At 39.7% G+C, this 20,620-nt stretch overlaps 3 protein-coding genes and 1 long non-coding RNA gene across 21 annotated transcripts in view; 3 read left to right on the top strand and 1 right to left on the bottom strand.

Annotated features, from left to right (window-relative positions):
• LOC148428921 (serine/threonine-protein kinase MARK2-like) overlaps positions 1-7,373 on the top strand; it is a 34,876-nt gene extending 27,503 nt beyond the window's left edge. For 6 of the 12 annotated variants that reach the window (XM_088414985.1, XM_088415008.1, XM_088414950.1 and 3 more), the window contains 4 exons: positions 2,486-2,512; positions 4,631-4,669; positions 5,108-5,217; positions 5,470-7,373. In XM_088414985.1, coding sequence (XP_088271111.1) covers positions 2,486-2,512; positions 4,631-4,669; positions 5,108-5,217; positions 5,470-5,819 — 526 coding nt within the window. In that variant the 3' untranslated portion in view covers positions 5,820-7,373. The remainder of the gene's footprint in view (positions 1-2,485; positions 2,513-4,630; positions 4,670-5,107; positions 5,218-5,469) is intronic. The other 6 variants (XM_088415000.1, XM_088414958.1, XM_088414944.1 and 3 more) reach the window with 5 other exon arrangements.
• Positions 7,374-7,483: 110 nt separating this feature from the next.
• zdhhc21 (zDHHC palmitoyltransferase 21) lies at positions 7,484-11,456 on the top strand. Of its 2 annotated transcripts, XM_088415077.1 has the most exons (8): positions 7,485-7,561; positions 8,073-8,260; positions 8,380-8,478; positions 8,544-8,655; positions 9,900-10,038; positions 10,099-10,215; positions 10,283-10,326; positions 10,410-11,456. In XM_088415077.1, the coding sequence occupies exons 2-8, from the start codon at positions 8,107-8,109 to the stop codon at positions 10,540-10,542; spliced, it is 798 nt and encodes a 265-aa protein (XP_088271203.1). In that variant the 5' UTR covers positions 7,485-7,561; positions 8,073-8,106; the 3' UTR covers positions 10,543-11,456. The 2 variants fall into 2 exon arrangements, with proteins under 2 accessions (XP_088271193.1, XP_088271203.1); XM_088415067.1 differs by having other exon boundaries at positions 7,484-7,561; positions 9,900-10,215.
• On the bottom strand, positions 9,221-19,013 carry LOC148428919 (uncharacterized). Its single transcript, XR_015865621.1, has 3 exons — positions 18,258-19,013; positions 12,732-12,811; positions 9,221-10,594 (listed from the first exon to the last, which is right to left on the bottom strand). It is a non-coding gene; the product is annotated as an uncharacterized LOC148428919 (long non-coding RNA).
• The window catches only part of LOC148428918 (nuclear factor 1 B-type-like), an 83,219-nt gene continuing 78,350 nt past the window's right edge, over positions 15,752-20,620 (top strand). For 3 of the 6 annotated variants that reach the window (XM_088415026.1, XM_088415055.1, XM_088415019.1), the window contains exon 1: positions 15,752-15,979. In XM_088415026.1, coding sequence (XP_088271152.1) covers positions 15,905-15,979 — 75 coding nt within the window. In that variant the 5' untranslated portion in view covers positions 15,752-15,904. Of the gene's footprint in view, positions 15,980-17,902; positions 18,153-18,398; positions 18,841-20,620 lie in introns of those variants that run through there. The other 3 variants (XM_088415042.1, XM_088415035.1, XM_088415052.1) reach the window with 2 other exon arrangements.

The raw sequence follows: 20,620 nt of genomic DNA, 5'->3' as shown, positions 1-20,620 counted from the left end.
ATTTATGGTTCATTAGTTCTAGTTTCTTTTAAAAGTAAAACTGTATATTTATACAAAAAGTATTGTGAGAAAACGGGTACATTTAAACCAAGGCTGAACAGTAAATATTTTTTTTTAAACTAACCTTTTAAAATGAGCAAAATTGTGATTTTGAGGTTTTTCGCAATACAGGTAGTTTATTACCATTATTAACGACTTTATCGTGGCATTTTAGCAATTTATGCACACGTTATTAAAGTTAAGATCATGTTAAAACTGATTAAAAATCACAATGTATTATTGTTATCCCAACATTTTGTACAGGATTTATTTTCTTTAAATCAAACAGGATTTGTTGCTTTGAATAAAACTGTAGTTTACCAGAATGGCTAAACAAAATTGAGATTTTTGGGTGATACTGCCCAGTCCTAATTTAAATTAATCAATTTTTGCATTATATACAAAGATAAATGAATGCAACATGTCACCCTTTTGCAATAACCACCTTCCTGTCCGTCATCATCGAGTAAATTAAGACCAGCTACCATTAATCATTCTGATTGGCTGTTTGCAAGCAAATCAGATCGTCCTAAACAAATCCAAAGGAAAAAAGCGCGATCTGGCAAATTAAGCCCAGCAAAAGGTTGTTTATTAACTTGGATTTGCTGAATAAGTCTCCGCTGCCCCTGGTAAAATTGTTTACTGTTTTTAACGAATTAAGTACATTTTAAATTTACAAGACTTTACTCATTCAAAATTATACATTGAAATACTTGCTTTCCAAATGTTTTCATTATGGATTGTGGAAAATGTATTGAAGTAATCAATCACATTTTAACCCAACAGTTTTAGAAGAAAAACTAAATCTCTGCATCAAAGATTACTGATGTTGTAAATGCTTGGTGGACAGGGTTAAAAATAAAACGAGCTGGCCCAGCAAGTTAAAAAAAAAAAAGATCAACACTGAGCCCGGCGGCCATGTTGTTGTTATCCAAGATGAAGGAGAGGATGTAACAGGAAGTGCTGGCTGAAATCAAAGGAAGTCCTTGAGCGACGAAAGCGCTGTGGCAAAGGAGCGATTCAACGGCCCGCCCGTTCGCGGGGGCGGAGGTGCAGCCACACTGGCACTCTGGAGGCCTCCCACTCTGAGCTACTGTAACGCCGTGGCGACGGTATCCATGGTTACACCGGAGATCACTTTCCCTGCAACTATAAATACTGCAGGCGTGGACACCTTGACATACATGACAACTTGTCATAGTGGAAGGGTGTTAAGGTTGCTCGTGTTTAAAATTGGCTGCATTATGTGCCTTTAATGAACATACCGTGTATTAGTCATTAATAAAGTTAGGGATTTGCTTTAAAATTTCCACACTCATTTACTGCCAATGACAGCTATAGTTCTCAAAAATGTTTTACTAGGCTCGCAGTAGACATTGTATGTTAATTTGACCTTTTTGCAAAAGTACTCAAATATATCTTAATTGTACTCAAACGTAACTAACTGTTGTGCCTATGGAGGAATTGACTTGAAAGTTTTGGGACAGTATAATGGAAGCTCCTGCAAAGTGAGAAAGCAATGGATTTTAAGGACTTATCAGACAATTCACTTGTCAAATACTAGATTTTTGTTCTCAAGCAATTTTCGACACGAGATTGGCTAATTTACCAGCATTGTTATAACAATTTAGGATTTTTTTTTCATTTTAAATTAGTTTTGATTTTATTTTTATTTTCAGTTATGAGTTGTTAATTAATTTGTTAGTGTTTTTTAGTTTTTCAAATATTGTGATAAAGTTTTAGTGTTGAAGTTTTAAATGTATTGAGAAAAGTGCAAAAAGTCAATAAGTAGTGTGTAAAAAAAGAAAAATGGAAAGAAAAAGATCACGTATTACCCTAATTTTCAAAAAGTATTCATAATTTTAATATATATAAAAATATTAAAATAATTGTACATTAATATAAGTTGTGATATGTTTTCATTACCCTTTTAAGCATTTTTATTATTGAAAATATTCTATGTAATTCTTTAGTTTTCCATTTTCCAGAGGTTGTGCAGGACAGAATTATTGAATTCAGAGAAAAAAGACCAATTGTAGGTTTTCCGACTTACAATGTTATTATAGGATATGGCAGCCCCCCCCCCAACACACAGTCGTTTGTTTTGCATGCGTCTGCTCAGCTTGTTGTTTCGTTCACTGTGTAAAATGTGTGTTTCTATACCAACGTTCTTCCTGTATTCACGTGGATCACCTCAACCAGTATGATCACTGTGTGGCACTCAATCCAGTGAAAGCATAACGTCCTCCTGTGCGTCTTATAATGTCTGAACATACATTAACGGTATCGATTACAGCATTAGGACGGCAATGATTTAGTTCTTCCACATGTCCTCCCGAAGCTTTGAGTGCACATTTTGCTATTGAGAAGGCAGTGTGTCGTTACTACACACGTTTATACATACGTTTCTTTCTCTTTCTTTCTTATCCCTCTTTTGTTTTTGTAGAAATCTCTCGTTCAGGTTTCCAAGAAGGTAGGCCAACATCCCCAACGTAAACTATAAAGCCTTGAAATATCGTTTACTTTCCTCTTCATATTTATTTTACATATCAATATTTCCTCCCCTTTTGGTGTTTTGTGCAGCTTTGTTGAAATTTTCCCGTGCCTTGAGCCTTATCTTTTCTCCTATTTATTGATTTCCTGTGGTTGGCCCCCTTTTTTTATGAGCCTTCTGGTTTTGAGTTGAGCCGTGTTTGGCCCTCTTTTTTTTTTTTTTTTTAAATTATTTTTTTGGTTTATTCACACCACTAATGTCCCTCCTCACCCGCCCACGCACTTAACTCACTCACTCACTCGCCTGCTCGCTGTCATCACCACCACCATCACGCGACACAATAACACCTCAAGCCTCTTTTCTCTTCGCCCCTACCACCCACCGCATCCCCCCCTCTCACCAATAATTGCCAGGTAGAGTGTGTGAGCTTATCCAGGTGAGAAAAGCCCAAAGAAGTTCCTACCTTCCTGTCTTAGCGGCAGATGCAACTTGTATTCTTGAGGCCTACGTTCATGACTAATGTCTTGAGCGCATTAGTATTTGTGCTGAGTTGGGGGACCGGATGGAGGTGGGAAAGGAGGAGCGGATCCCGGGAGGGATGGGGCTTTCGTTTTCCCGGAGGCTGCACTGTCACTCTTTTCCTCTCACCGCCTCTCTTTAAACAGCGGCAGCAGCACAACTGGATGGCTTTGACTTTCTCTGGCTGGACCGTAATGCTGTGAACACACACACACACTCTTGATGTATATATTTGCACGGTGCAAGCCATGGCTTGAATAGATTTTGCATTTTCAAGAAATGGTATCTGAATTGCTTCGAGACATCATTTTTTTTATACAAGTTGTTTAGCTTGATTATTGTGCCACCTGGTGGTCAGAACATGTAACGAACACTGCCCATGGACTTTCCTATAAGATAAGCTGAGGTACATTTTGACATATAGTGATGCCTTGAGATAGAAATGGAGTTCGTCTTATATCATCTTCCTCTATTGAGATGAATGGAAAAGCCATTAACCTTTTCCAACCTCCCAAATAGAGCCCCAGAGGTTTTTTTTTTTTCCTCATGAGAATAATATAACTTTATTTTATCCCATAAAAACATACAATAATCACATAAAGAAAATAAAAAATAAACATCCCAATGGCCACTGTTAATTTGTTACAGTGACTCCGTTGTAAAATGTTTTATGCTTTTACTTAGTTTTACACATCTGTATTGTCAGTAATTACGTTATTACATGATTTGATTTTTAGAGCTGCCTAGAAATACCTCTCTGAAGTTTAATAACTTCTGAGTACAAAAATGTTATATTTGTCTAAATAAGTTCCTGTTTTAGCATCAGTGATAGGAAAACTTAATGATGGTCATGATTTTTCTGTGAATACGTAATTCTTGTGATGTGGTTGTTTTCCTATTGAGTGGACACTTCTCGCAAGTCATGAAGTGAAATGAAACACGTTTTCTGGATTTTTCTCCATAGTTTGATTTTATTTTCTAAGAAAAAACAAAGTGTTAATTGCTAACTTCAAGTTGGAGTGACTTTATACTGCTTGAAATCTTTTTTTTTTTTTTTTTAATTCCACACAAGTATTTGCAAAGTTCATTGTTTGCTTGCAAGTCAAAGCAATTCAATCTGGCCAAAAACTCCCATGTCGGATCACTTGCGTCTCAAGGCACCACTGTATCTTGTATCGATATTTTGTTCCTTTTTGACGCCGCAAATCCGTTTTGTCTCCCTCCGTATTGCAATGAGCATGTAAAACGGAGCACAGGAATTTTCAGACGCTTTTTTCAACAGCTGTCCTAATGTTTTCTTGTCTTCGTTTGTGTCATTTATTTTGTGATCCTAACATACTCCATGAAATGATCAATTAATATCCTACTCAAGCCCATCACTCGCTCATTTCATGTCACCCGTCTTCGCTGAGTGTGCTGGCAAAGCGTTTTGGGCCGTCTAGTCCTCATCTCTGGGAATAACTGGAAGCCTTCCTAAAAGCCAAAGCGGATTTTATTATGTGGTCGAGTTTGGGCGGAACCGCACGCGGTTTACTGCGAGGGGCCCGAAAGACTAAACTTGTGTTAATTTTTCCCGAGGAGCCCGTATGAGGGAGAGGGTCGGGACGAGGGGAGCAGGTGAGCTACGATACCCGAACCCCCCCCCCGCCTACCCGCCAATCAGTAGACCGATGCCAAAGGCAGTAGATGATCTTTGAGCTGGGCTTTAATCTGGTGGTGATGGTGGTAACGGCTCGACCAATCAGGATGGGAGAATGGCGCGCGTGTTAGTGTGGAGGTGATCCTGCATGGTTGTGATGGATGCGTGCGTGAGGGAAATCATAGTCGTCTTGTACCCAAATGTGTGTTCGTCTGCCCAAGTCACCACGGGACAATTTCATGTGACATGCACACAAACACACACAGGGGTCCTTAAACGTTTTTGTCGTCTTCATTCATCGTTCTCATCGTCTCCTCCTCCCTCTTGATTCATCCTCCCACTTTTCCAATAATTATATCCCTCTTTGCCCCCTCTTCCGTACCTCCACTCTCCTGTTTGCCCCCACCCCCCATCAGGTCCATGCTGAGCAGCAATGTGGACAAATCCGAGAAGACCTCCGGTGGCGTTCTCTCCTCCTCGTCCAACAATGATGAGAACAACTCCTCACCAGGATCTGGGAACACTGGTATGTACGGCTGCGTCCTGATAAACCAGAATCAAAATAGCCGTATTTTCATTGTACCACGAGGTAAGATGAAACGGAACAGGGGATGGAAAGACAGCCTTAGAATAAGCTTGACTTGTGAAAATGTGGTGAGGGACAAGGGATGAGGTTAGAGCCCAGATGAGCTGAGCAAGACACCCGCCACCATTTAAACCCCCAAAATTCTTCAAACGGCAAAGCTAACGAGGCTTCGGCGTCATCTCGCTCCTACAGGCGGCACGGGCACGCCTCCCGCCATCGCCGGCCAGAAGGACTCGGCCAAGCCGCGCTCCCTGCGCTTCACCTGGTCCATGAAGACCACGTCGTCCATGGAGCCCACGGAGATGATGCGCGAGATCCGCAAAGTGCTCGACTCCAACAGCTGCGAGTACGAGCTGCGCGAGCGCTACATGCTGCTGTGCATGGCGGGCAGCCCGTCGCACGACGACTTCGTCCAGTGGGAGATGGAGGTGTGCAAGCTGCCGCGGCTGTCCCTCAACGGCGTGCGCTTCAAGCGCATCTCGGGCACCTCCATCGCCTTCAAGAACATTGCCTCCAAGATCGCCAATGAGCTCAAGCTGTGAGTGGCCGGGAGGGCGGCGCTTGAAGGGAGGTTTTGAGTAGGGGGAGTCAACCATGGCCGGGGGTCCATTTGAAATAACACCAGTGGTTTGAAGCAGGGCTAGCCGTTCTCACCTTGCTTTCTCGAGATTCCGATTCCAAGGCGGTCGTTTCTTCTTTTCTTTTTTTTTTCGGCACCACTCCATTGCATGTCGGATCTGTTCCTGAGCGCTCTTAACACTTCCTTGCTATTTATTCTCAGCAGTTTTTTTTTTTATTTTTTTTAAGAACGGTTCAGGGCGGGACATTCCCTTTTGAAGGATCAGCTGAAACTTAGTGATGGAATGCGCAGCCTTATTTTTTTCCTCGCAAATGTTCAGATTTTCTTGCGAAAAAGCAGACGAACGGACTCCCAACTGAGCCAGGACTCTCAAGCAAACACACACATGCACGCGTACACGGTTTGGCCTTCTTAATTCCCTGCTCAAATGAGACCACCCCCACCCCCCGCCTTTGATTTTTGTGTCAGGTCAGACCAGGCCAGTTCGACTTGATGTTGATACCCGAAACAAAATGTGTGTTATCTTTCTTTTATGGCTTTTTTTTTTCAACACAGTTGTGCACTGGAAAAGAGGGGTAAATGTCTAACCCACCGACCCCACAATTGACCCAACCCACCCCTGACACACACTTTACCTCCTCATTTGACTGGTCCCAAAGAGGCAACACACAACCAGCTTGTACATGAGTGTCAAAACCATCACCGAAAATGAATGGTGAATTACTCTCACATGCTTTTGATTTGATAATATATTTTTGTCGTTCTAATAATTTGGGATTTGTAAAATGTGTGTGGTTTCTCTGTTTTTGTTTCAGTGGGGTCATGTCAGTTTATATCATTGCTGCCTTTTTTTTTCCCCCCTCCCCGGTGTCGTGCACCTTTTTGACACGGTTATAAACCGGGCTCAACACCAATCCTCCAAATTGAGGGTTTCTCCGAGGTCGTGGTGATGACTCCTGATTATACTTTGTTTTTAATTTGAAGTTATCCCCCCCCCCCCCCCCCCCCCCCAACAGCCACAACACATTTCAATTTTAAATGTCCCAAATTAAATTTCTTTGTCCGTACTCGCTCCCAGCTTGTCAACGCAGCATAAAAACACACGCACTGGGGTTCAAAACGGGACAAGGCATGGTCACTTCACTCTAACATGATGACACACTGTTGTTTATTTTATTTCCTTTTGAGTTTTTAAAGACAGATTTTTTTTCAAACTTGATCATTGTATTAAGGTGCTGGGTATCGTATTCTAATGATTATTCTGGCTGTTGCTGTTATATTATCTCTTTCAGGGTTTTTTGATTTTATCTCGCATTATTTTTTTGTTTTTGTTTTGTTTTAACATTGCTGTAATTTACGTTGATTTTTAAATGTTTTTGAGCAAACTGTAACTGTAGTGGTGGGTTTGGGGAGGTCTGGAGGATCTTCAGCTCCTGAAATGTATGTTTCTTTTCTGTGCAAAGATGAAATGATGAAAACTTAACAATGATAGTAATAAAACAATGATATAATGGTAGTGTGGCCCTGAAATACACCGTATTTCATTTATTTGTACCATTTTTCTCAACGATTTCACTTTGTGCTTTTGCGAGAGCAACCGGAAGTGGTTTTTATTTTTCGGTGACGTTTCCTGTCCCGCCCACGGACGCTTGAATGCGGAAGTACTGACTAGGCCACCTGCGCTGGATAGGACGTCAAGAAAAAGTATGTTTTAAATTTTATTATATAAAAATAACGTTGGGAATAATGTCATTTGATGGTTACTGCTTGTAAGGTGGTTACTCTTTTTATACGCTACTCCAATGCAGTTAAAAATGAATACTAGTGTATTACTGTATGCTAGTAAGTGACTGTCATTTTATTTCAAACTATTAGGGCAATTACTGGTCTTTATTTGTCGGTTCTTGATAGTGCTGGCCAACAAAATATATTTTCCATTTGTTTTTCGTCTTGAATGTACTAAGCAAAGCTGGTGTGATGTATCCCCTAGCCTGTAAAAATCACACAAAAAATGTAATTGTAGAATTATGTATGTTGAGAGACAACATAAATGCCCACTTACAGTTTATAACGTCCGTAATAAAAACGTGTAAAGTAAAACGAGACTAAAAATGTTAATGGGAGGATTCCTGATTATGTTCAACACAAATCCAACAGTTTCCATTTTTACTATTCAAAATCTTTAAGTATAGTGTCATACATCATCTTTTGGTAGATCTTACCCGGGTCCCCCTGGATGTGCCGCAGCCATGAAACTCCGACTACACTTTGTGGTGGACCCCATGGGCTGGCTGTGCATCAGCGCCGTGTTTGGGGTCTGGCTCTACAACTCCTTCTTCGTTCCTAAGCTTGTTCTGCTACCGCACTACAGGGAAGGCCATATTCCCTGGGCTATCGTCATTTGTAAGGATGACACAATCAGAAAAAGGGAAACAACCACTGATTTTAAATCTGACAAAAAAAAAAAGTCCCAATTGAATATCCAAAGAAGACCGACAGTCACTAGACTGTATTTTCCACAGGTTATTACGCTGCATCTGCGCTCTGCTTCGCAGCCCTGTTCAGGGCGTCCACAGCGGATCCCGGCCATCTTCCTACGAATCCCCATATACCTCACTCTGGTATGTAAACAGACAGGACATATGGTTTGGAATCTGACCACTTATTTGCCGTCTTTTTGTTTCAGAGAGAGAGCACTGGGAGCTGTGCAACAAATGCAACCTAATGAGGCCCAAAAGGACCCATCACTGCAGCCGTTGTGGTCACTGTGTGCGCAGGATGGACCATCACTGTCCATGGTAACTAGTGGCCCAATGCTTTAGGGGTATGCAAAGTCCAGCCCGTGAGTCATCTTGGACTCCTTGTCCAAGTTTAGCACCCTGCGCCATATAGAGGAAATCCTTGTTAATAGTTTAAAACTCATCTTATAATATCACCCTTCAAAATAAATTGAAGTTCAGTGCTATCCGGGCTTTGATTTCCTCTTCAGAAGACAAAAATGGCCTCAAAGAGAATGTCCTTCGTTTTACATTGCCCCCAAAGTTGAGCCCTGTGGACTACAAAAAGTACAATTTTTGTAACCTGTTTTACCTGTTTGTTTGTTTTTCATAATCGTTTTTCTCAATGGGACACCATGTTGCCTCATGCTGTTCACTGAAAATTACACGGCTCAGAGCTTAGGTATCAACCAATCATGGCTGAGCTTGCGAATGTCACATGACCTAACTCAGAAAACATGTAGGCTCTGTTGTTACCTGAGCCCTCAACAACTGTGATGTCATTTTCAGGCGATAGCCACTGACAAAATGGCCGACCCCTAAAATTAAAGAAAAATAGGCAGGTAGATTTTGCTGTTTTATTCATATTTCACAAACGCAATAATACAATGTTGTGTTTAGGCTGATGACTGAGGTGTATTGAACATACACTCTAAAAACTGTTAGGTAAAAAAATAATACAATTATGATTTAAAAAAAAGAAAAATTACAGACCCAATATGACCTCCTAGATTATTTTTAAATACTAAACAAATCTTTTTTTAGGTTGTCTTGTACAAAAGCACCCTTTTAGGAGTTGTTTTGTGCCAAAGTACCCAGAATATCATACTTGAATAAGTTTGCCACATACAAAAAGGCCTCATTTTTTGGAATTCTTTTGTTGAGTCAAACTGGTCAGTTGTTTTTTTTTTTTTTTAATTATTTTTTAAACCCATAATCTATCTGTTCTAAGCCAACTATTTTTAAAGTGTACTATTGTAAAAGTATGTATTGACTTCCCTTTCAACCCTCACACTCCTGAACCACCATAATTCAGTCCACAAAGGCCTGTGTACTGCATGTTTCCCAGATTTTTTTTTTTTTTTTTTCAATACACCTGATTCAAATGGTTACCTGTCAGCGAGTGCTACAGAAGCTTTAAATGATCTGATGACATGTGTACTGGAGCTTGACACCACGAGTATTACGAGGAAGGTGTTTTGGGATCATAGTTGGTGGTATATTTACAGTTTGGACCTTAAATAAGTAAATCTTTGTTATTCCAGGATTAATAACTGTGTAGGGGAAGACAACCACTGGCTCTTCCTGCAGCTGTGCTTCTACACACAAGTCCTTAGTGGGTTCACGCTGGTGCTGGACTTTTGCCAATACTATTACTTCCAGCCCCTCACACACCTGGACCAGGTACTCAACTTTTTAATGTCACCGTCCCCGCCGTTTGATCTTCCGATTTTTGTCGGCCAGGAGAAGTTCACGACGCGGCACGAGCTGGCTCTGCTGCGGGCATCGGCGCTCATGGGCGTGGTCATGTTCGGCGGCATGTCTGGTTTGTTTTATTCGCAGCTGGTCGGCATCCTCTCGGTGAGAATTTGAACGCGGTGCAGAATTTGTGCTGGCACTGGTCTAATAGTACACACTTCCATGACAGGATACCACCACCATCGAGAAGATGACTCAGTTCCCGGCTGAAAGGTAAGGCTGTGGGGTTTTCCTCCCATCCTCTGTCGATGACTTTTCCTTCTTATTTCTGATTTGTTTGTTTTCTCACCATGTAGTCACAGCCTGAGGAGATCGTGGCAGTGGGCCCTGGCCGAGGTTTGCGGCACCCACTGGAAGGTGCTGTGGTTCGTGCCTATCCGAAGAAGGCGGGCGCTCCAGGCCGGCAGCCCCTTTGGAGCCCACGTGTAGCAGGCCTTCACACTCCATGGTTTAGTTGGCGGTCATGTCACGTGGATGCTACCTGGCAACCGAAAAACAGCTGCTCAGAGGAAACCCTCTCAGGTTGACGTGATTAAGTATTTATACACATACGCTCCATTCACACACACATACACAGATATACTGTGTATATACAATATACGTGTGTGTGTATACTATATATATATATATATATATATATATATATATATATATATATAATCCCTCCCTGCTTTGTGCCTCCCCTATTGTGCCTTCTGCATTGCAAGTTTTTTTTCCATTTAAAACAAAAAAGCTTTACAGTGATCCCTCACTACTTCGTGCCTCCGCTATTGCACCTTCAGTGCGTCGCAGATTTTTTTTTTCCATTAAAAAAAAAAAGCTATATTGTGAAGAGATGCGCTGTGAAGGTTTCCTGTATTACAGATAGTCGAGTTAACTATAAATGCACTTTTCATGGGCACTCCACTCAATCTTGAATTATTAAACCTCATACAGAAACTGTACTGTTATCCCTTCCCTTCTATCCCTTTCCTATAGTCTCACAGACAGCGGCGGTTATGTTAGCGGCACCCAGGATTCTCAACAGAGTGACGCTTGTAGTTGACCAAACAATTGAAATTTACATTTGAAATTCCATTTTATAAAAAAAGAAATGTAGGTAACAGATTTACGATGCTCTCTTTTGTGGCCACCAATTTCTTGCTGCTCCTCCCTACGTCTCCCTCGCAGCTTGTGAGTTTCATGATCCAGTAAACAATACTAAATAAATAGTCATTGTTTAACAAACATTAATATAGGGAGTTAGTTTTGCAAAACACTTTGACGCAAAATAAAATGTTATCTGATTACTTGAATGTATAAAATTAGAGCATAATCGATTCTCTCTCTCTCTCTCTCTCTCTCTCTCTATATATATATATATATATATATATATATATATATATATATATATATATATATATATATATATATATACACACACATACACATACTTACACAATGTATAAAAAAAACCTTGTACATAACGCGTATTATACACATACTCCAAAAAACTTTTTGCAGTTGGTGATATAAGTGGTACACAAGACACAAACTTGAACTTTTTTTATGTATTCCTTCAGACCGCATTTTTTACCTAAAATACTATACTTTTCAGGTCTGGATGTTTATGCTACTGTGGAATTGTCTTTGAAGTGTTTCATGTTTTCTAGTAGGTTTTTTTTTTTTTTAATAATGGCATGTTTTTTGGATAAGGGTGATGTTTGTGACACTGGATCTCTTTTGTACAAGTGTACTTTTTTTTTTTTAATGATTTAAAAAATATTTGTCCTCATTTTTGTTTATTTTTTTCCTCCTTTTGCCTTTTTTTATGTATGATTTTTTCTTTTAATATGTGGCCTTTTACAAATTGTCGGATATGCCACAGTGATGATGATGATGATGATGAAGGAAAGCCTGCACTAAAAAAAATGATGTTATTGTAATTGAATGTAATTCAACCAATACACTGTGTTCCAAATGATTCAGCAAGTGCTCTATTTTTTCATTTGACAACAGTATTCCACTCCAATTTGGAACACAGTGCTTTAACATTGTATTTGGTGGGGGGGGGGGGGGGGGGGGGTTGTTTATTTTTTGTGCGTGTTTGTTTACTCCAGCAACATGGCTATTTAAAAGTATTTAAAAAGTCAATTTGCACTTCTTGAAGCGCTTTTGTCCAAAGAGCAGGGGACTAAATCACTTTGCGTTTACAACTTTGGACTCTACTGTCCAAAATATATGCATGCACTGGAAATAATTTGAATTAGATCTGTTTAAGAGCAGTCACATTGCCAGTGAGGTGTGTGGAATGTGCACAGTTTTGAAATTGCTAGATGTGTGTTGTCTAACACACACATACGGGGTTTGCTATCGTAGTGGGGAGATCCCATTGACTTAATACATTTTCTATGCCCTAAATTTGAAAATTTTGTAACAGATTTCCTCATCCAATTCAAGCCTATACTCTAAAAGCAAGTTTTGATCCTCAAAAAGAGGTCTGAATTTGTGAGGTCCACAAAAATGGCACTCACAATTCTAAGAGGTCTCCACAAAGACAGTAACATCTGGGATTTGGTCCCAACCATGTAGCAAAAACCAAGGTCACATACATAGACAAACACACACAAGTTTTGTACCTGATAAACCAGAATGACCGGCCTGACAAATTGAACAGTCAATAATCCCTTGCCATAAACTCTATTCAGGTCAAGATAACCTAAGCGGAAACAAACAAAGACAAAAAAAAAGATTATTGCACACGTCCTGATTTATTTCAAAATAAAATCAACTAATAAGGTCAATCTGAAGGAGACCGGATCAAGGTTTAATTTGCTAAAGGACTCCCTTCCCGATAGCGGCCGCGAAGGGAAGCTCTTAATCTCTGGGAATGGTTGCTCAAGTGGACTAATTTAATAAGTGGCCACCTGCCACTTGGACTATATGTGACATCTGCTTGAACAAAAGAAATCATTATCAACAAAATAATCACATCAACTCTGCTGTCCACGTCTCTGCGCCGCGTGAACCTGACTCGGCTTGGCGTTGCGAGACACGGATTAAGTGGAAATTTATAATCTGAGCGCCACCGTGATGTCTTCTCGTCTTCCACGAGGACTCGAATGACGCCATTTTGTCCAGTTCGCACGCGCATCAAGCTAACGTTTTGTGTAAAACGCTACAGTAATTTGGGTTGAAGACAAATTTCCTGTGTGTCGCATGAGCCAAGTAGTCGTTTTCCACTGGATTTTTATTGACGACTTCCTTTACACCAGAGTTATTGATTTGACCCATTGATTTTCAAATAAGCTCTCATTGTAGAAAGTAGAAATCCTATTAAAAGTTGAACGAGAATCGCTTAATCCCATCAAGACGATGAAATGTATCGATTATTCTTTTTCTTTAGCTGCAATGTTTTCTTTGGGTAATTGCATGACTTCTGCCAGACTGGTGGCTACTTCGAATGCTGTTGCCATAAAATGTGTGTGAAACTATTTCAGTATTCCCTAGGGGCGTGCATCTGTGTAGGAAAAGATGAAACATACATTGCAAGAGTATGTGATCTCATACAAGAGCTATGTGTGTGTGTGTGTGTATAATATATATATATATATATATATATATATATATATATATATATATATATATATATATATATATATATATATATATATATATATATATATATATATATATATATGTTTTTACTGTATATTGTATCATGTTAAAATACCACTGATTGTCCCACACATTGATGTGGGGTGGTATGTATTGTGTGCACTAGGCCAAATTCTTATAAATCACATTTACGTGAAATGTCATGGGGACCTCAGAAGATATTTAAGATCCTGAAGAGCCGTCACCAGCGGCGTCTCCATGGAAAGTTGACGGCCTGTCAGGCATCGTAGCCGGGAAGGAAAAGTGAACAAAAGCAGAGCTGCCCAAACGCGCTTCTGCTAATTTGGCTAAGCTAAATGCTAAGCACTTCAAGTTGATAAGGAAAAAGCAACTCGCGGAAAATTGCCATGTCGTGAATTGTTGCATTTAATAAATCACGGAAACCTCGCTATGTTTCAGTGCCAGTGAACTTGAACTAAAATTCACAGACTAACCAACAACATTGCTGCACGCTCGCGACTGTAGTCGGGATAAGTGCTTCTGAAAATGAATCGATGGATGAGAAAGGCGGCGTGCAACGTATACAAACGGCCACTCCTTGTTCAAGTGCAGCTTCGGTGAGTGATCATTTTGAATTATTTATTTTTTGTTTTGAGCCTTGAAAATGCTTACGAGCGCAAAAAATGTTACGGGTCTGGACTTTATATGTATTTGTGTGCATTGCTGAAATGTCACTGCTAAAGAAATCATTTTGTGAATGATTATTTGAAGTATTAACATCAAACATACCGTACAAACACACGTTAAGTCCAGTTGTAAACTTCCTTGTGGAATTTTAAAAACATAATTAAAATGAAATGTTCAGGAAGGGAATATTGACATCAAACTATTTATCATCGTATATCTACTCTTTTACTCAACAAGAACTGATGAATTACGAACATTTTTTTGCAACTTCGTCCGCAATGTTTATTTTGATTTTGCGGGAAAAAACATCAATCGAGAAAAAAAAAAAGTTCAATCATTTCTACTAATGCAACGATACTCACGGCGTAAGTTAATTATCAAGTAGATGACAACCAGGTTTTTATCACGACCACTTTTCCTGGAGTAACTTCAAAATAAAATCGCCCCGATGACGCTCATTTCATACAATAGTTGATAGCCTACGTTTTATTTTTAAGCATTGTCTGTTTTCCTTTACAACCAGCCGTTGTAGCCAGACAATTATCACGAGAGCACGTGCCACACTAAAGTACTGCTCTGCAGTGCTTTTCACAATAAAAAACAATTTCACTTCAGATTACGCATGTCACATACTACTTGCATTCATACCACATAAACAATGTGCACATGGCTAATTAATATGATAATTTATTCACGTGTAGCTGATATAACTCAGTGAGCAGTAAAGTGAAGAATTTTTTAATTATTGAAAAACTTTTTTCCTTATCGTCAAGTTGTGGGCCAATTTTTTTTTCTTCTAAAATGCCCTCTAAAAAGTGTCTTTACACCCAAAAGACAACACAGCAATTTATCTAAATGAAGCTCCTCAACTCACTACTATAGTTCCTTGACACAAGATGGCAGCAAAGCAGCACTTTTGTCTAGAAATAATTCGTCATTGCTCTTATACCTTTTACATGCTAGTTTTTTTTCCAATAATTTTGTTTTGGATCATTATTTCAAAAGGTTGTAGCTTGCAAATAAAAGGATAATGTAAAAGGTGCTTGGTGCAATATTGTTATTTATTGCCAAGTAGTAGTATTTTTTTTCAAGTTACAGTATTGCATTTCTGTAAATGTTCTTATGAACACAAATTTGTTTCCTATAAAATATTTTGAAGCCATATTTGATGTGGCGTGCCCTGAAAGTGAATATGTTGTATTTATTGTGGACGATTCCACGGTGTGGCTTTGGCTTCAAATATTGCCGGCGTCACAAGATAAAATATGATTGGCAGTTTTTGCAGTTGATTTCCATGTTGTCATTAATCCTTATTGGGGGGGGGGGGGGGGGGACTGGGAGGGGGGAAGGCATTCCAAGGGTCACGACTCGGGTAATGAACGCATTCAGGTCCGAGTTGGCGGTCAAGCTGCCGCCTAAGCCAATGCTTGGTCGGGCCCCGGGGTCCGTCGACCGCCTCCGCTGATGGCCCCCCCCGTGCGCGAGCCGCTGTCTAGCGTCCTCGGCCATGGCTGCCGACTTGTCCCAGAAGCCCGTTAAATGGCAGCTTTGTTACGACGTGACAGCCAGGACCTGGTGGATGGTGAGTGGAACGCTTTGGACCTCTTTGCTTCAACACTGATGCCGGGTACAAATACTTTACTTAGCTACTGCGGTGTATCACTCAGGTAACTGTATTTTACTTGAGTATTTACTTTTCTGTTGACTTTTTACTACTTTTAGTTTCTATTTAATTCATTTGTCACCTCCATATTCAGGAAACGTGTGTGTTGAAGCTCCTCTGATTTCTTTTTCTCATGTAATTGTCGTCAACACTCAATCTTATTTGAATAATAGTTCATTTGGACAAAAGCTCCTTGTTCAGCCCGCGCCTTTCCCACAACGGCGAAGCCTGCCGTCTTGAATATGTATTTACTTGACACACTGTAGGACTATTGTGCGCTTTTGGCAACTTTACTTTGGCTTGACTGTGTTAACCTCGCATACGCACAACTCGCATGTATTTGATTTTTTTCTTTTCAATCGTGGTGTCGCTTTGGGGGCCTCTGTGCAGGAAAAGCTATGTTCAGGTGATTTGAGGAGCTTCGCTCGGACAAATGTCAAATGCTGATATTTGGTGGAATCCTTAGTCGGTTATATACACATATACAGTTATGTACATATATGTATATAAAATACACAAAATATATATTAGGGGTGTATCGAAAAAGATATATGTCCACATATATACATATGTGTATGTTCTCATGAAAATAAATACACACACACACACACACACACATATATATATATATATATATATATATATATATATATATATATATATATATATATATATACACATACATACTATATACTTACCTATATACGTGTGTATGTATATATGTGTGCATGTATACAATATATGTAAAATATAAACAAATAAATACACACACTGATTATCGATTTCTCCCCTTTGTACATGAGGAATAGAGCTTTGAAAGTTGCAGTGCTTGTGAAAGGTTCTCCAGGAAGTATGAGGCAATTAGTTGACAAGTTGCACTGGTATGATGAACTAAGAGTCAAATCAGGTTATGATCCTCATTGTTTAGCAACACTCATACGTTGTGACAGCACTTCAGTATTGCAGGGTTATTTTATTTATTCTAAAAGTGAGGATATCTGATTTATTGAGAAGTTTCAGTCCTTAAACGGACAATGTGTAAAATTTAGACCGTTTTTCATTAAAAAGGAATAAATTAAATGATGATAAATGTAAAAAACTTGCAAATAAATGTGTTCTGTGTGTGTATGTTTTAAATGTAGTAATAGGTCTAGTTTTCATGAACTAATATTATCACGTGGGGGTTGCACTCCTGCGGAGGCTGCCATGTCTGTTATAGCTACGGACAATGGTAAACGCAGTACCTCCTGCTGTCCGTAATGAAAATCTGTCAAAATCTTACACATTGTCCCTTTAAAATCGTTGCATCGAGAGGAGCACAGCCCATGCTTCGTTCCTAGTATTTCCTGTACAGCGGCGAATGGCAGTTCTAATAATGGCCGCTCGAGGGCGCCATATCCATGTTTACTCGTCGTCACGGTGAAGCTGTCACACGACCGGAAATACGGGGCCTGACGCTGGGGGCAAGGGGGCGGAGGGGTGGGCTTCTGCTAACCAATCCGGTGCAGGAATGTCAAACCTTGTGGGAAAACGTATCCGCGTCAAGCCCGATGGGCTCAGTTAAGTATAGGAAATATTCTGTTAAAACAAAAGCTCAAAATAAAAGTTTACTGAAGATACATTCTTTATTGAATACGGTTTGAAGCGCTTTCAAAGACTCTTAAAACTTATTTTGTACAAAACGTGTAATTGCGTTTTCTTTTGTGGGTAAACTCGCCAAAGTTTCATCGACTAACTTTTATTTTGAAAGCGCTTAGTAAACCAAAACTATACCGCGTTTGCGCTGTTTTCGCTTAGCGGTGCGAGGCTGGCGGTCAGGCTGCCCACACAGTGAAAGTGAAGGCGGGGACGACAAGCCGAACCGGCCTCCCCTTTTGGATCAACTTCACTGATTAACAGCAAAAAATAACAAAAATAAATAAAACTTGGAAGAGGAAGGAAGACGAACATAAACCGGGGGGAAGGGGACGCGAGGTGCTCCTGACTTTTTTTTTCTTCGCCCACTCGTTTCTTAAAAAAAAAAAAAGTTGACAAATGTTCGTGTGTCTCAACCAGTGAAGCTTCTGTAAACCCAATGCAGTACAGTGCAATGGTACGTGACATTCCATATTACTGTTATTATCATGAGTGGTGTCATTATATTCGCAAAGTGCAAGCACATTATGATGAGTGAAATCTGAGTTGTTCATTAACTTACTTTTTTTCTGGTCCAAAGTACAAGAATCGCTTTTTTTTTTTAAGAGATTCTGCAGACAAGGTGCTCTGTGGATGGTTGGATGAAGAGGAGGAGGAGGAGGGAGGAGGAGTGGGTAGGCAGGAGGGCTGAGGAGGAGGGGTGTGAGCGTGTAATTACGTGGGTTAAAAAAAAAAAAAAGTTGGTCTGATTTGCTGGAATCGCGCACGCAGGAGCGAAGGTGCGCCACATATGAAACAGCGCGAGCTCGGGGCGCAACGTCACACGCGCACACACACATGCGCGCGTGCACAAAAAAAGAAATCACACGCCGCAGCTCCTACTTTTGACGCCCGCTGCAATTGTTGCTTTTTTTTCTTGCTTCTTGCCCCGTTTCGACAATCTTTCGGACTGCGAGGGAAAGTTGATGGATTTTCTCGGAGGCTTCCTTGTCGCTCGCTGCGGATGAGTACGGCTCGCTGTGCAGGAATGGCTCGATAAAAGTCGGCACCAACTCTTTTTTTTTTTCCTCCCCTTCTTCTCTTCTCCCCGGCTCACTTTTGTGCTCGGCCGACTCGTCATGTATTCTCCAATTTGTCTCACTCAGGTATTTATCGACTTTATTTTCAAAGTCAGTCATTTAAAACAAAAAAAGGTGCGCTGGCCCTTTAAGAATGTAAGAAAAAATATTGTCCTCTAATAACCTGCCAAAGCTTCAAGTGTTTCTAAATGTATGTTTTTATTGAAGAGACCTCCCCACACTTGTGTGTGTGTGTTTGCGCGAGTGTGTGTAGAGATAAAGCCACTTTCACCGTGAGATGAGCCTCGCGATAAGGTCCAGCGAGACTGACTTTGACTGTTTATATTTTACTTGCATTAAGTAAAGTGATTGACTGAGATGCGGTTTAGTTTGTGCTTAAGAGGATTGTGCTTTTTATGGCCCCGGCTTGAAGTACAGTGCACCCCCCCCCCCCCCCCCCCACCCCCCCCCAACGCTCCTGCTATTTATCGTTACGGAATTTATTCAAACAAAGTCATCAAAAAAAGTATTCGAGCAAAAGTGCAATTTATTACTTTAAAGATGGTAAAAAAAAAGAAAAGAAAAAAGTCACTTTGTATTTTGTAACTCAAGCAGTAAAAAAAAAAAAAACGTCTTAATTTGCCAACCAGTTTAAAATAGTACAAAAAAAAGCTAATTTTGTGTTTTAACACGAGCTGTTAAAAATAATTTGTAATTTGTGGTTTTCTAAATCCGATCCCCCGTTTAAATCAGCGGGTGCTGTGTGACAAATAATCACAGACTGGCACATTCACACACTTCTGAGATCATTTGGATTATTATTATGATTATACACTACACAATACTATAAAAAGCAGCTGCTCTAAAACATTCTGAGTTTCTTTAGCACATTAATTGGAACATCTACATTTTATTTTTTAAAATCGCAATTCCAAATGTCTTTTGGTTCCAAATGGAACATTTTCACATCGTTTTGCATATGGCAAGAAAGGGAGCCTGGTAGAAAACATGAATCCACGCGATATGCATTGATTTATGAACACGATGGAAACTTTTGACCCGAGGTATGCGCTTCCAACTATTTTGCCAAGGTCGCCTCACATCACCTTGACATGAGACCAAAAAAAAAAAAAGTATAAGTGGGTAGCTGAGCTGAGTTCAACTAATCATTTTCTTTCAGAGTGGAACTTTGAAAATGTTGAATTTATTTAGGGCACATCAAATCATGATTGTTTACAGTGGATGTAAGGTAATGCTCGGAAAAATGTTGAAGCTTGTTTCCGATTACAGAAGGGAAAGGTTTTCAGGTCACTTGTTTTCTTTGAAATTTTGTGTAGTTGGATAGAAGTTAATGATTGATTTGATCTGAGTTTTTCTTTTATTTTTCAGGGCTTCAGTAGAGATTTTTTTTTTTGGGGGGGGGGGGTATATTGGCACTCAGTGCCTCCATGTCCGTGCCTTTTAAAATGTTAAAATTATTTAAGAGATCGAGGATTCTATTTCATTGGATGCAAGTTAATGCTTGGATTCTTTTTTTTTCTAATCACAGAAGAGAAAGATTTGGCCCATCAACATTAAAGCTGTTTTTATTTTATTGGAATTTTGTATAGGTAGATGTGAGCTAAGGTTTTTTGCAAACTTAATGTTACAAATGAAGCAAATTTTACAGTTTTTTTTTTGTCCTTGACAGAGATTTTTCCGTGGGAGGGGGGCAGTTTTAGTGCATTTATTTAGTTTTTTTTTTTTTTGCTAAATCCCAAAATAGAAATATTTGCTTCATCAAAATTCAAGCTGATTCAATGTTGTTGTTTTTTTCCATTGAAACTTTGCATTGCTCAGTGCTTTGATTTCATTCTTTAGTTTTCCA

This window comes from Hippichthys cyanospilos, chromosome 1 (assembly GCF_059441005.1).
Source record: "Hippichthys cyanospilos isolate Australia breed blue-spotted pipefish chromosome 1, RoL_Hcya_1.0, whole genome shotgun sequence".
Lineage (NCBI taxonomy): Eukaryota > Metazoa > Chordata > Actinopteri > Syngnathiformes > Syngnathidae > Hippichthys > Hippichthys cyanospilos.
The sequence above is the reverse complement of the archived record's forward strand: the minus strand, read 5'-3'. Positions and strand labels throughout refer to the sequence as shown.